The 14,788-nt window shown below is 41.1% G+C and overlaps 1 protein-coding gene across 1 annotated transcript; it reads left to right on the top strand.

Annotated features, from left to right (window-relative positions):
• The first annotated feature begins 1,339 nt into the window (after positions 1 to 1,339).
• Positions 1,340 to 10,623, top strand: trib2 (tribbles pseudokinase 2). Its single transcript, XM_084737703.1, has 3 exons — positions 1,340 to 2,632; positions 5,258 to 5,550; positions 8,339 to 10,623. Exons 1-3 carry the CDS (start codon positions 2,363 to 2,365, stop codon positions 8,811 to 8,813), a joined length of 1,038 nt encoding a protein of 345 aa, XP_084593829.1. The 5' UTR covers positions 1,340 to 2,362; the 3' UTR covers positions 8,814 to 10,623.
• The last annotated feature ends 4,165 nt before the right edge of the window (positions 10,624 to 14,788 follow it).

Here is a 14,788-nt window from a genome sequence, read left to right as displayed (position 1 = left end):
AATTAAACCTGTTTTTTAGGGTGGGGGGACCCACCTGTGACTCTTCATGCCTGCCTGCTTGGTCCCTCACAATGTTTTATCAATAGTAGATAGTTATTCAAAGGGGTTTCTGTTTCTCCAACTTTTTAGCTTAAATTATTCCCAACTACTGTGCTGTTCTGTTTTTGATTTTTTTTGTTTTTGTTTTTGTATTTTTTCTCATACGTATGTCATGGTTTTCATTGCCCTCTTTGGGATCACATAGCCTTATGGCTAAAAATGCAGATGAAACGTTTGGATATTGTTTAAATTTGTACTCACACTCTTATGTAGTGTAATGCACAAAGAAAAACAAGTAAAAGTACAGACTCACATGAGTATTTGTAATTTGTAATCACTTCCAGCCCTGATCATCTCAGTGTCTTACATGTTAGCTAGATAGTCATACAACACATGGTTGCACAACAAGAAAGTTTTTGTTCCTTCATGCTACACACATACTTTATGTAACATATGTACACATAATAAAAATCTGAATAGAAAAGAATAGGATAGTCATATAAGGTTGTCATGAGGGTCCCTGGTGCATGCTAGTTGCTAGTTATGAATCACACACGAACACACACACCATTAGGTGTATATACAGTATATTTTATTTCTAATTTGAATGAGTTAGCCAGCTTGTCAGTCTTGACAGGTTTGCACCTAAACTAGGTACTTTATATCATATCTTGTCACATGATCAAATAGAGACTATAGAGAAATTAAAACAAACAAAAACATTGTTGTATTTAATAAATAAATAAGTAAATATAAAGTTAAACATAATGGCTGGATACAGAGTTTTTGCAAATGAACATCACCACCATATAACTGTGCTGCTGATGGACGGTGTGTATATCTGCGTGCTATTGTAAGACAGGGATCCCCCTCTCTTTTCCTTGAATGACATTTCAGGAGGAAACACATTTGTAACACAGCACGTACAGTAGCTATACTCTCACTCGCATCACCACCCCCCCCCCCCCATCCAATTTAACAGCGTGCGATGCATTTAGATTTCTGGGGGTGTAGCCTCACTACACGGTTCTCACATGACTGCGCTGCATATTATAACTCAGCTCGGAAGCCAATGGGGTTTCGCTGTGGGAATGACGTCAGGGGGCAGGGCGGTATGTCCGTGCATCTATGTGTGTGTGTGTGTGTGTGTGTGTGTGTGTGTGTGTGTGTGTGTGTGTGTGCGCGCGCGTGTGCGCGTGAAGAAACCTCTCTCTCTCTCTCTCTCTCTCTCTCTCTCTCTCTCTCTCTCTCTCTCTCTCTCTCTCTCTCTCTCTCTCTCTCTCTCACTCACTCACTCCGTGGCTGTGTACAGGCGCAGTGAGTGCAGTCAGTGTGCAGCTCGGCTGGCCTCCCTCCGCACTGAATGGACTAGATTCCCAGCCACGTAAGAAGCACAGCAGCACTACGGGAGAGAGGATGTCCTGCTGAACCAAGGGATAGGCCTGGGAAAGTCGGCCGGCCGTCCCTTCCTTCCTTCCTTCCAGCAGCAGCAGCAGCTTTCTTTACAGCAGCAGTCATATAACACTTCTTTTCTTCCATTTGGACCAGTAGAGACCAGGAGAGAGGACGTCGACTCCGGTACACAAAGAGCCACAGCAGCGGCAGTCTGTTCCGGATGGGGTTTTCTCCTCCTTGTGTGCTAGATGACAATCACCGTGCATGGATAATATGATCCCGGGGAACAAGGCCGCCGTGCACTGACCTGGTACTAGTTAGCCAAGGAAGCTAACTAGTTAGCTCTGCACCTGCTAGCCATCATTTGTCTGTCGGTTAAATTCAGCAGCTATAATTAGCCTGCAAAACTTGCTTTATACATTTTTTGCTTGTGCATTTTTTTTCAGGCTTGTGTCCTACATATTGTTTCTGTTTTATGAAACGTGCCATAACCGGTGACATAAGCTAACAAACAAGGGTTAACTTAGCACTCTTCATTCATTGTCAAAGCTGACTTTTGGTCGCCTTTGTTGCAGTTTGATCGCACTGCTAACGTGAATGAAATTGCAGCAAGTCCGTGCAGAAGGTTTTCAGTCGACCTGGGGTTGTAATTCTGTCATTTTAGGCTGGCTTCACCTCTTGAATGGAAATCAAAGGGGGGCAAATGAACAGTTGAACTCGAAAAGCAAATTACAGACCCCTTTTTTGCCTCACTCTCCACCAAGCAAGGTGCATTTAAGTCGATCCCTTATCTGTTTTTTTACTTTGGTCAGCATTTACTAAAGTGTCAAACGATTTGTGATATTGCACAACAAAAGTGGTGCCCTAATCGAGGAGGAGGAGAAGGATCAAGGCCCCCGGTTTTGTGGAGTTATCGCACTTATTCCTCATGAACATACAGAGGTCAAATCCAATTAACATTTCACGTTATGGGAGATCGCGGCACAAATCGCACGATTTCGAAGAATTGTCTTGCTTAAGGACTACAGAGTCGCACCAGAGCTTCAGCCCCAACCTCGGGTCCCCCAGCCCGCCGGAGACCCCGGACTCCTCACACTGTATCTCCCGCATCGGGGACTACCTTTTGTTGGAACCACTGGAGGGAGACCACGTTTTCAGAGCCGCCCACCTGCACAGCGGGGAAGAGCTCGTATGTAAGGTTAGTAGGCAGTATGGTAGACGGATCCTACCTTTAATGCACCTATAATACCCCCTCTGCCTTTCAAGATGAGCTTCATACAGAAGCGAGCAATATGAAAATCACATTTTCAGAACAAAAAACGTGTTTTTGCAGGTTTGCAGTCACCATAACATGGAAGATTGCTATTTTTTAAAATACATACTGCTCCAAATTTAATGCACGTACCATACAGAGAAATACTGAGGTGGTATCAATAGTCTGCATCCCTCAACTTTTGAATAATTGCTTGAATTGTAAATAGAGAGCTGGCACAGCAACCTAATGGAAAAAGTGAATGGGGCGAGCTGCGTGGTTTGGATTGCATGATGTAACGTTGACAAAGGAGTGAGTAACCACGCACACACTCCTCTCCCTGCTATTCTAGGCTTACCCATGGCTTCTCTCTTTCATAGTGCAATGCTATAATCGTGTTATTGCACCCTTGCTTTTATATTTTGTGCAAAAGCACCGTCATTTAGCAGCTTTTGCACCAGATATTATTTGGGATTGTGATCATTTGAGCACACGTACATTGTATAGAAGTCAAGTCAAATTTTATTTACATAGCACAGTATGACGAATCACAATTTGCCTCAGTAGGCTTTACAATCTATACAGTATGCAACACCATCTGTCTTGTAGACCCTCAAAAGAATAAGGAAAATTCCTCCCCTTTAACAGGGAAGAAACCACAGTGTAGGAAAAGTACACAGGGACAGGGAACTTTACAAGTTCAGCCAGCTGCTGTGACATTGACTCCAGTATTGATCCCCCCTAACCGTAAGAAATTAACCACTTTTCTCTTAAGGCTTAAGTGACACTCACGGCTAGGGCTGCAACTAATTATTATTTTCATTGTTGGTTAATCTATTGATTGTTTTCTCGATTAATGAGTTCCTTTTGTGGTCCATAACATTTCAGAAAATAGTTTAAAAAAAATGTCCAGTGTTTCCTAAAGAGAAAGAGAAAGTCCTTAAATGTCTTGTTTTGTCCACAAACCAAAGATACTGAGTTTACTGTCATAGAGGATTAAAGAAACCAGGATAGTTTTGCATTTGAGAAGCTGAAATAAGAGAATTTGGACATCAATGCTTAAGAAATGACTCAAAATAGATGGCAAGTAATTTAATAGTCACTTAATAATTTATTAATCATTGCAACTCCACATCTGAGGACAGTTGTATTGAGAGAAAAGCATGCAGGGTAAGGGAACTTCATGAGTTCAGCCACCTGCTATGACATTGGTCCCAGCATTGACCCCTCCACCTGAAAGAAATAAACCATTTTACTTGAAGGCTGGGGACACATTAGGCTTGGAAAAGAAAGTCAAAATTCCCTGACTCCTGCTCCTCCTGTCTTTTTGAATCCTCCGTGAAATTAAACTGATTGTCTTTGGTTTGTGGGCTAAAACACGACATTTGTGGATCATCAACATTTTTCACCATTTTCTGACATCTTATAAACCAAACAATGAATCACTTAATCGACTATAACCTCATTAGTTGCAGCCCTTTCCTCACCACATTCATGGCACACATATTGACTTTGATATATTACTGATTATAAGGGTGGTAGGGTTATTATCCCTGAGCTACATTCCTGCTTTAAGCAGGCTTAAGTGGCTTGTTGAATTGAGACGATAGTTACATGCACCGTTGAACTCATAAGGCACGACATATCCAGTAACCCGTACCTTTTGACTAGAGATAATGTTTCGTCATGGCAATAACAAATTAACAGCCTTTGGCACAGCCTGTGAGCTAACTGCCTTTTGACCTCATCTGCCTTGTGCCGCTTTCAATACACCACCAATCAATCCCCACTTCTGCAATTGATCATTGCCGCCAAGCTGGAAGCCTAGGTCACAACTTAAGATGTGGAGAGCTGTGGGGTGTATTTTTATTGACTGTGAGCAGAGGAGCCCTCTCACCTGAACTGGTTGTACTGAAAGTCAATTGGGGTGGGGTGGGGGGGGGGGGTTACTATGGAAACAAAAGAGACACTGCAACCCCTGGGCTGCAACACAATAACACAATGCTTTCACTTTGCCTCTGTGTAACCACACTCCTCTGCCAAGAGAGTAAACACAAGTTTGGTGTCACAAGAATGTGGTAGACTGCTGCTGGCCTTTCGAAGCTCTTCCAGTGCAGTATATAGGTATAATATGCAACATTTTCTTTAAAAACAATTCATCAGCTCATATAAACAAGATGCCCTTCTACCATCAGTAATGGCCTACTTGAATTGTGTGTTGTGGTAGCTGTATCTGCAGAGACCCTGCTTTCTGCCTGCATTTCCTTATTTTTCTCAATATTTTGCTGTGCTCAGGATGCTTTACCAACTGAAAACACTGGTATTTAACCCCTGGTATCTTCCTGGTGTGTTTACAAACAGCTCAGAGAAATCCTACTGATTCTATCTTTGTTTGTCTCCAAAATAAAAAGGGAAAATTTTGACTCTGTGGCAGATATTCCCACCTGAACACAAAACAACCACCTAGTGAGACATTAGCACTCAGAAGTCACCCTAGATTTAAAAAAAAACCAGCTGCTTTGGTAAAACATTGACTGTAAATATGAATGCTTTCCTTTCTTATGATTCCAGGTCTTTGACATTGGCCGATACCAGGAGTCACTGGCGGCCTATTTTGCCCTGGGCCAGCACCAGCACATTAACCAAATCCTGGAGATCTTGCTCGGGGAGACTCGAGCCTATGTGTTCTTCGAGAGGAGCTATGGAGATATGCACTCTTTTGTCCGCACTTGCAAGAAGTTGCGGGAGGACGAAGCTGCCAGACTCTTCTATCAGATAGCCTCGGCTGTGGCACATTGCCACGACAACGGACTGGTCCTCCGTGACCTCAAACTGAGGAAGTTTGTCTTCAAGAATGAGGACAGGTGAGTTCTGCAGAAACCTTTGACCATTACTTTGTGCACTATTTCTCCATGTTGTATGTGATATAACAACCGCGTTGGTATCATTTGTGTCATATCTCAGCTTACACCAAGTATAGTGTAAACTGACACGATGCAGGACTGACATGCCGCTCCCAGATGTTATGCAGAGTAGAGGAAACATAATCCCTTTGTGTCTCCCTGAGCTATATTTGTGCACAAGGTTTAGTAGTGAGTATGGTGCATACAGTATATACAGTATATATGACATATGGAATCACACATGGTGAGGATCATTGCAGTGCAGATGAGCTGAAAGGCAGGACCACAGAAGTTATCAAGACTAAGCTTATCCATGACAGATGATCAATTAAAGAAAGCTTTTGCCACTGCTGCACTTCTGTAGTGATCAGCAGGAGAAATCTGTGCAATCACTTATAGAACAAGTATACTGACCCCTGGTGGCGGCATATCAGAACTACATGCATAAAATCCAGGCATCTGTTGCCACAGCAACCTGAGTGCACCTTTTTTATTAATGAAAATATGCATATTTTTTATTTTAGTAGATGCTGATTCAGACCAAGGCTATTATAGTTAAAAACTAAAACAAGGTGGGAAAAACATTTCAGGTAGCTGAAATAAAAATAAAACTGAATTTAGAAAAACAGGAAATGTCTTTAGTCTTAGTCAGCACAGTGAGCCATTAGGAGGCACTGGTGCATATGTTTACTGGGATGTTTCGAGTCGGTTGGCTTCACAAAGTGTTGTGTTTGTATTGTAATACTTCCAGAGTCTAAAGTTCTAAAGTAAAGTCTAAGTTCTTCCAGTTATTACATCTTGCCCCTCACAAAAAACTGAGCAAAAAACTAAAACTAATACTGAAATGAATAAAAACAAAATATTAGTAGAAACTAAATGGAAACAACCAAACCCACCATGGAAACAAACTGATATTAAATTGAATTGAAAACAAAAATTAAAAATAAAAACTAATGAAAAATATAAAATGATAATTACTCTCATTCAGACTGATGACATTTTATTAGACTCTCAGGTTTCTTATTGAAAACTCATGGCACAGGTACAGACTGCTCCTCAATGCCCTCTATCTGAAAGTGTGATGTCATTCTTTGGCGCCAACTGTGGAAAAGGGAAGTTGAGCTGCCTCACATATTTAGTGTGGGTCCAGTGACCTTGAATGTTACACCAGACTGCTCATGAGCCCCCCTCCCGCTCCTCCTTGTCCCATTAAATGATTGATGTCAGGTGAATTTTAAGAGTGATGGTGCAGGACAGTATTGGGTCGCATTTACTATATAGCCTGTCAAGAATCCTCTTACACCTTTTCAGTTCTGCTGGCTCAGTGAATGCAAGTATAGAGATGAGAAGACTACACTGCTTTAGAAACTCTGAGATCTGCTCTGGCTTCAACCCAAGTGTGCGACAAAAGGCACTGGTGAATGAAAACGAATAAGACCAGATGTAACATTACACCTGAGCAGGCTTCCTCAGCATTTGTAAGCTTCCTGACCCGATTTTTGTCATGCTGCTGTTAGCCTTTGACCAAACAGCAGCCTGTTTAAAGAGCATCGATCAAAGGTCGACCTCAAGTAGGATCCAACACAGCTACTTAAACAGGCCGTGTTGATCTTCCTCCTACACCAAACTCGTGAGACATTTTAAGATCAGCACACAGCTTATATAAAGACAATGTACAACTATTAAAAAATGGGCTAAGTCTTTTTTGTATTTCTAAGCCCTCTTCACTGTAATTGCAGGTTTGCACATGTCCTCCAAATGAGCTGTTATCCCGGCAGTGGTTTGCTGTATTTAAAAAAGCACATGGCGCTTTATCTTGCAGAGGAACAATGGGCTTTTGGCTCAAAGTAACAATAGAAATTTCCTGATTTGAGCTTGTGAAAATGCTCTTCAGCATATTAATGAAAGCAAATTACTATTACTGACAATGAACCAGCGAGTGGGCTGATGGGAAAGTGTAGGCACGTGGCACAGATGGTAAAAACATTCTTGAATATGTCTAAGCTCATATGTACCGGTTTCCTTTTTCCCAGTAGATAGTATCACACACACCCTGGCTCTCTGTCTGGTGCGTCGTGTCTCATGGACCTCACACGCAGATGGCAGCGTTTGCACAGCCCCACAAGTGTCTCTTACCATGCACGTGGAACATCTTCTTGCCCAAGTCTCTCAAGATTCTTTAGCAGTAATGCTTCTGAACAATTAGCCATTATTATCAGCACTCAAGGGTATCATAACTGCTATTGTGGGGTTTAGAGAAGACTGCAAAAAGATGCTATTTTGAGGGGGAAGAGCAGGGATAAAAAAGTCCTCGCTGCCGGGTCCTTAATTCTCTGAGCAAAACAGTTCAATGCATGAAACCTAAGACGATCAGTCACCCGTAATTGTGTTTCTTTTGAATTGTGGAGGTCTTCTGGAAAGCCTATTTGTATGTCGATGCTTTTTGGCCGGACTTTTTATCTAAGTGAAAGGAAATGTCAAACTTAAGCCCAGAGCATTATGTGCTCTACTTCCTCTGATACCCAAAAGCGATGGATCTAAAACACTTAAGATGTCCATCAGAGCAAATTACCCCACTCAAGTGTCTTTTGTATCTCACTTTTTTTGTTAGTTGGCATTCAAAGATCAGCACTATGATAGTAATTATCACTTAATACCATTCACATTATCAAGTGAATCTATGTGTCCATTGTTTTGTGAAGTGGTATCATCATGTTCAATGTGTTTTGTTTCCTTTGTGTGTTTCCAGAAGCCTCGTGAAGCTGGAGAGCCTTGAGGACACTTATATCCTGGATGGTCATGATGACTCTCTGTCAGACAAACATGGCTGCCCAGCCTATGTCAGTCCCGAGATCCTCAACGCCAACGGCAGCTATTCGGGGAAGGCAGCTGATGTCTGGAGTCTGGGCGTCATGCTTTACACCATCCTCGTGGGGCGCTACCCTTTCCACGACGTTGAGCCCGGCTCCCTGTTCAGCAAAATCCGCAGGGGCCACTTCAACATCCCCGAGACGCTCACACCCAAGGCCAAGTGCCTGATCCGCTCCATCCTCCGCCGGGAACCCGCAGAGCGCCTCACTTCTCGGGAGATCCTGGAGCACCCCTGGTTCGCCTCCTCCGGGGCGCTAGGGGGCACCATGGTGCACGGCAGAGGGGAAAGAGAGCAGGAGCAGACGGTGCCTGAGGTGAACATGGAAGAGGAGCTGGAGCAGTTCTTCAGCTGAACAAAACACCAAGCACAAAATGGACGACTCCGCCACGGTTGGCTCGCCACGCTCACAGCAGAGCCAAAAACAGTAGTTTAGGGATTAAATAGGTGAACATTTGTCACTCATAATAAAAGGTGTTTCCATCTTGTTTCCTTTTCCACCATTTCATGGAAAACCTTGAGCCTGGCATGACAAATGGCATCTAAACCTGTCACCTGGCGATGCACCCGCCCCTTCCACCCCCCTTGTTCGGGGAACGGTGCCGCCAGACATGCAAGTTGCAAACAATGTAGCAAATGTTCTTTTTGGATCTGTTTGGTTTAATGTGGTGCTCATAAAAGTAGACACATTCACCATTTTTGACACTATGGAAAGCATGAAGGGACATAAGAACACCGGAAACCAAGGAGAACAATTCAAAATGAACTGACAACACCTTTTCTTATGGATTTTGTTTTGTTTTTGGTTTTTTTTGTTTGTGTTTTTTTGTCATAGCTTTAGGTGGTACCTATTTAAACCACACACCCAGGGTCAGAAATCACAACCCCGAGTTCTATTGTTAAACAAATACAAGGTGATTATCTATGACCTGGGACTATTGGTTAATAAATGGAGCAGCTTAGGCTTTTTTTTTCTTCATCATCAACCTGGTTGACCTCATCTTTGTTTTTTGTTTCACCATCTCTCATTTGTCTCAGTTTTATGTTAATGATAATTCTGACATTGTCACTAAACTCTGTGATGGCCTTGTTTTCAGTAATTTGTCTTGTCTTTTAAGCCTTTACCACACTTAATTCACCACCACGCTTTTATTTTTCATTTGTGTAAACAGTCATTCTTTTTTTTTCCTGTTTTTAAGCTGTTCCACTCTGTTGTTACTGCTGCTTTAATATCACTCCCTTCAAACCTCAATCTTTTTTTCTTGGTAAGCCTCCAAACTTGGCATCATGCACTTGATGTGTTAGGTGAACGGACGAGTTCACCTTAAAAATTAGCTTCCTCTTATTTAAATTCATTCTTCAGTTGTAGAAAACGAGAACGTAACATTTATTTAAATTGTAACAGCTATATATATAAATATATATAAATAAATATATATATTTAAAACTACATTGCAGGGTTTTTCCTTTATTCAGAGATTCCTTTTTCATGTATGATGTAGGCAATATCTTGACACAGGACAGGCGCGAAGAGGAAAATGTCTGTCTGAAGTTTTAGAATTACACGATAACTTCTGTGCCAGTATTCTGGTGCCCCAACAGCCCCATGCCACCTGGTCTCCCTCATTTCTTTTTCAAAACTTGATACGAGATATTCAGTGATAGTATTGCTAATGACATGCTCACTCCAGGACCTCATGTTAGTTTTCTACTGCCTGCGTAGGTTCTGTGAAACGATCATGCTCGGAATGGGTACCAGTGGACATGTTTTGTCGTATCTCAATGTTACTTGAATTTGTGTTTTTATCTAGTCATTGGCATGTGCCCCATGAATGCTATAGCCTGCCTAGCAGGGAGGGGAAGGGGAGGGTTGGGGGGGAAGGAGGGTGCTTGTTTTTTAAGAAAAGTTAAAAACATGAAAATTCTCAATTTGCTACTTTTCTGAGTTGCTTTTCAATAAAAAAAAACAATTGCTTTTATTGTTTTTTGTAGACTGAGCTATCTTTTATTTAAGTTGGTGCTGATTTGGTGCTAATGTTTAGTCCTTTTTGTTTCATGGAGGGGGGTGGTGCATGGTGGGATATCTGCCTCAGATGTTCTGATTGTATCGTAACAGATTCTGGTGTTTTGTCCAAATTTATTCAGTAAATAAATTGTGAACTGCTGTTTGACTTTGTTGTTCTTTTCCATACACTTATCAGCACAGATTTAAAGCTACTAGATGACACGACATGCAGCATTACACCTTGTCATACTGCACCTTGGTATTTAAACAAAGGTGTGATGTGTTTATCTGGTCAATAATACATACAAATGTTCATTGAGTAATGAAATACAGTCTACAAACCAAATTTCCAAAAGCGTTGAGATGCTGTGTGAACATAAATAAAACCAGTACAAGAAAATATATGAAATGTTCAATGTTGATAACACTGATATTGAATTTGATGCCTGCAACACGTTCCAGTAAAGTTGAGACAGGGGCAACAAAAGACTCAAAGTTGTGCGAAGTTAAATCAACCAACCAAACAAACAAAACAAAACACACCTGTGTGGAGCATTCCCCAGGCAAGCAGTTTAATTGGTAACAGGTGATGCATCATGATTGGCTGTGAAAGGGGCATCTACGAAAGGCTCAGTCATTCGCAAGCATGAACGTTTCTCAACACACAGTTGCATGTATGGGGAAAGGCTGAAAACCAACATGACTGTATAAAGGATGTTATCACATGGGCTTGGGAACACTTTGGAAAACTGTTGTCAGTAAACACAGTTTGTTGCTGCATCTCTACCATGCAGACCGAAAGCCATATATTGACAACATCCAGAAACGCCAATGACTTCTCTGGACTCAAACTCATCCATAGATGGACTGACAGAAAGTGGAAAAGTGTGCTGTGTTCTGACAAGTCCACATTACAGATTGTTTTGGGAAATCATGGACACAGCTGTGAAGACTGCATTCATGCGTGAAGGTACAGACAGTGTCATTTCTCAGGGACGTTCCTGCTTCTTTTAGCAAGACAACGCCAAGATACATTCTGCACATGTTACAACAGTGCGACTTCATAGCAGAGGAGTTAAGGTACTGGACTGGCCTGCCTGCAGTCCAGACCTGTCTCCCGCTGAAAAATGTGTTGCACATTATGAAGCAAACAATACAACAACAGAGACCCTGGACTGTTGAGCAACTGAAGTCGTACATCAAGCAAGAATGGGAAAGAATTTAGTTTCAAAACTTCAACACATCGTGTCCTCAGTTCCCAAACGCTTACTGAGTGTTGTTAAAAGAAAAGATGATGTGACATGCCCCATCCCAATTTTTAAAATGTGTATCATATTCAGAATGAGCTTATATTTGTGAAAGCACTAAATTTTATCAGTTTAAACATCAACTATGTTGTTTTTGTACTGTATTCAGTTGGATATATATGGTTGAAAATTATTTGCAAATCATTGCATTCTGCTTTTACACTGTGTCCCAACTTTTTTGGAATAGAGGTTTGTAAATTGAACATGGTCACTGACATCTCAGTGGGATAATCTGTAAAAAATACACTTTTACAGCTAGTCAAAACACTCATTTTCTTTGGTATTTGACCAGAAGGTGAGAGATGGCTGTTCATCCACAAGCCACATCTGTTGCAGCTCCATTTAATACATCCATGTATAAAAAATAATTATTTTTCACTACCAGTACACTCTCAGTCAGTGTGCCCTAACAAAAGCACTTCCCAGTTTATCACGAGATTGCAATCACCGACAGAACTTGAATGGATTCCAAATGAGCAGGAAGAAAAAAAAAGGCTTTTGCTCCATTTGAACTGCTCTGTCAGACCCACTTCATCTAAATGATCGCACACATGAGGCACTGGGAAAAAGCTCTTCAGCCGAATAATTTTCCTGGTGGCACTCTTGTGAGAAACCCTTAACTAGGGCTGCGGTCTTTTTCTTTTTCCGCTCAGTCTGACGGCATTGCAGTTGTGCCGAGCTCGCTGACCCGCTCTGCTGCGTGACCTCATCCTGTCTTTGAGTCTGTCCGAGGAGGAAAATCACGTCAAATCACAAATTTGTTCAAGCAGTGCTAGGACATGTGTGTCTGTGTGGACCAACATCTGCGCACATGTGTGTCTGTGTGTGTGCGCCTAGAGCTGTTCCACCTGTCATGTTCATGCAGAGTAATCCTGATTAAGGTTATATCTATCAGATGGAGCAGACAGCTGCATGTAATAGCCCAAATGGTCGCTATCTCCACGTTTTTCTTTTTTTTTTTTAAACAGGATGAATGAACAGCCTTTGGCACACAATGGTAATGGTGTTTTTTGTGAGAAAATGCAAGCCCTGACTCCTCCTCCATCTGATTCCTTTGAGCTGACAAAAGATGAGACATTATTGAGGACTGAAAAGGATTTCAGACATGATTTACTATGAGCTTTCCGGGCTAAGGTTCCCCACTTTCCTTGTCATTAAATGTGAAATAGATGGGCAGCACATACCTAAAGGTTGCAAAAGACAATAGTGGTGCTCTGTAGATAGGTACTGCCTTCATAAACTTGAGCTAGTGAATGCTATCCTGACCTCTAGTGGCATGAGTGCTGGAAGTACAGGGACAGATACGCCTCAGTGTAAAAATATTAAATGAATAGTCCTGCAATAAAAAAAAGCTCTTAAATGAAACTGCCACAAAAAGTAATGTCTTCATCATGCAAAATTGATTCAGTGTGAAAGGTTATTCAGTATTATATTACCACATGTACTGTTGGATTATTGTTTCTGATGCATAAAATGTGGGTACCATTTTCTAAAGAGTCATTATAAGCTCTAACAAAAAAAAACTTTAATGTAAGATTGGTAAAGTACCCTTTAGTGGCTTATAATGCCTCTAGTCCGGTGATGATATCATCAATGTCATACAGTCCCTTTTCATTTTCATTTCATTTTTTCTTCCCTAGCATTCATTGTATTGTAGATACAATTGTTTGACCAACATAACCAGCAGTAGCACTTTCTCTAGTTAAATATGATGCTTTTATGTAATGACTGCATGGAGTGGGTGTAGTTGTAACAGTTTAAAGATTAAAATGAATTTCTGCATGCAAATGTGTATGTTGTTAGTCCCGAGCCCACAAAATCTTCACCCCAGGGGCTACATCTACATCTGACACAGCTGTAACAGTGATTGAACCTTTCTGTGACACTTACACATTCAGGAATACAGTACACACACATTAATTTAAACATTAGAAGAAATACACATTTTTATCACTTTAAATTGTTTTTCATTCAAAACCATTTATTCTCAATTTGTCAGTAAAGATCTTTCTTAAATCGGAACGTACTACCTCTCATAGTTAGATCTATCTAACAGAATTCTTTGTATCTGACATGACATAATCTGCGATTGTGTAGTGAATGTTCAAGTGAATTTTTCTTTTAGAAGACAAATCTGGGTACTGTGTCACAGCTTGAGAGCTCTAGCACGAATAACCACTGAGTTACTAATACTCAAACAAAAAGCGTTATTACCATCCCTGGTCTCCCCTACCACATATATTGTTGGATAATTATTACTGGTGCAATGACATGTTAAGGGGTTATCAGCTGAAACCAATGCTTAAAAAAAACTTTGTGTCAGATCGGAGGAGTGCCCCTTTAATGGTTTATAACATGTCTATAAAGTAAATTATTTAGCTTTAATGAAGAGCTTAAACAAACATTTATAATGGGTGACTTATTAGAAAGTGGCACCTAAATGTAGGAGGCATATCAATGTTGTGGCTGGTTGAGGTGGAGGTAACTGTAACTACCTACTGCATATAATGGGGTAATTAAAACCATAATAATACATGATATTTTATAAGCTTATCATACATTTTGTACATATAGTCTTAATCAGACAGATAAACAGATTTCTACTGTCTGATTCTGGTACAGACGTGGTTAATTTGAGACAGCTGTTATGAGTGGCAAATGTGTATTCAAGCTATGTATTTTTATCGTGCAGACTAGGCTTGAATTAGTGGCTTGAATTTGTTAAAGCAGTTTCGATCTCTACACTGTGCAATTAGGACTTTGACTAATTAGAGAGCTCCTGCTGACTACACAACATGGCTGTAACAGTTTCACAGTGTAAACAACACTTCAATAGCAAACCATATTACTATTTCTATTTTTGACAGAATCTCACCAGGTGTAGAGGAGATTCTAGTAATAAAAGTCATTACCGGCTGCAAAGATTTAACGGCTGGTGCGAGCCAAGACCGGAACTGCAGACAGCCAGTGTTCCTCCCCTCCCTGTTTGCTTGTGTTGCCTGTTGACAGGGATGATTC

Source organism: Lutjanus erythropterus, chromosome 15 (genome assembly GCF_056507025.1).
Source record: "Lutjanus erythropterus isolate fLutEry1 chromosome 15, fLutEry1.hap2, whole genome shotgun sequence".
NCBI lineage: Eukaryota > Metazoa > Chordata > Actinopteri > Lutjaniformes > Lutjanidae > Lutjanus > Lutjanus erythropterus.
The sequence above is the reverse complement of the archived record's forward strand: the minus strand, read 5'-3'. Positions and strand labels throughout refer to the sequence as shown.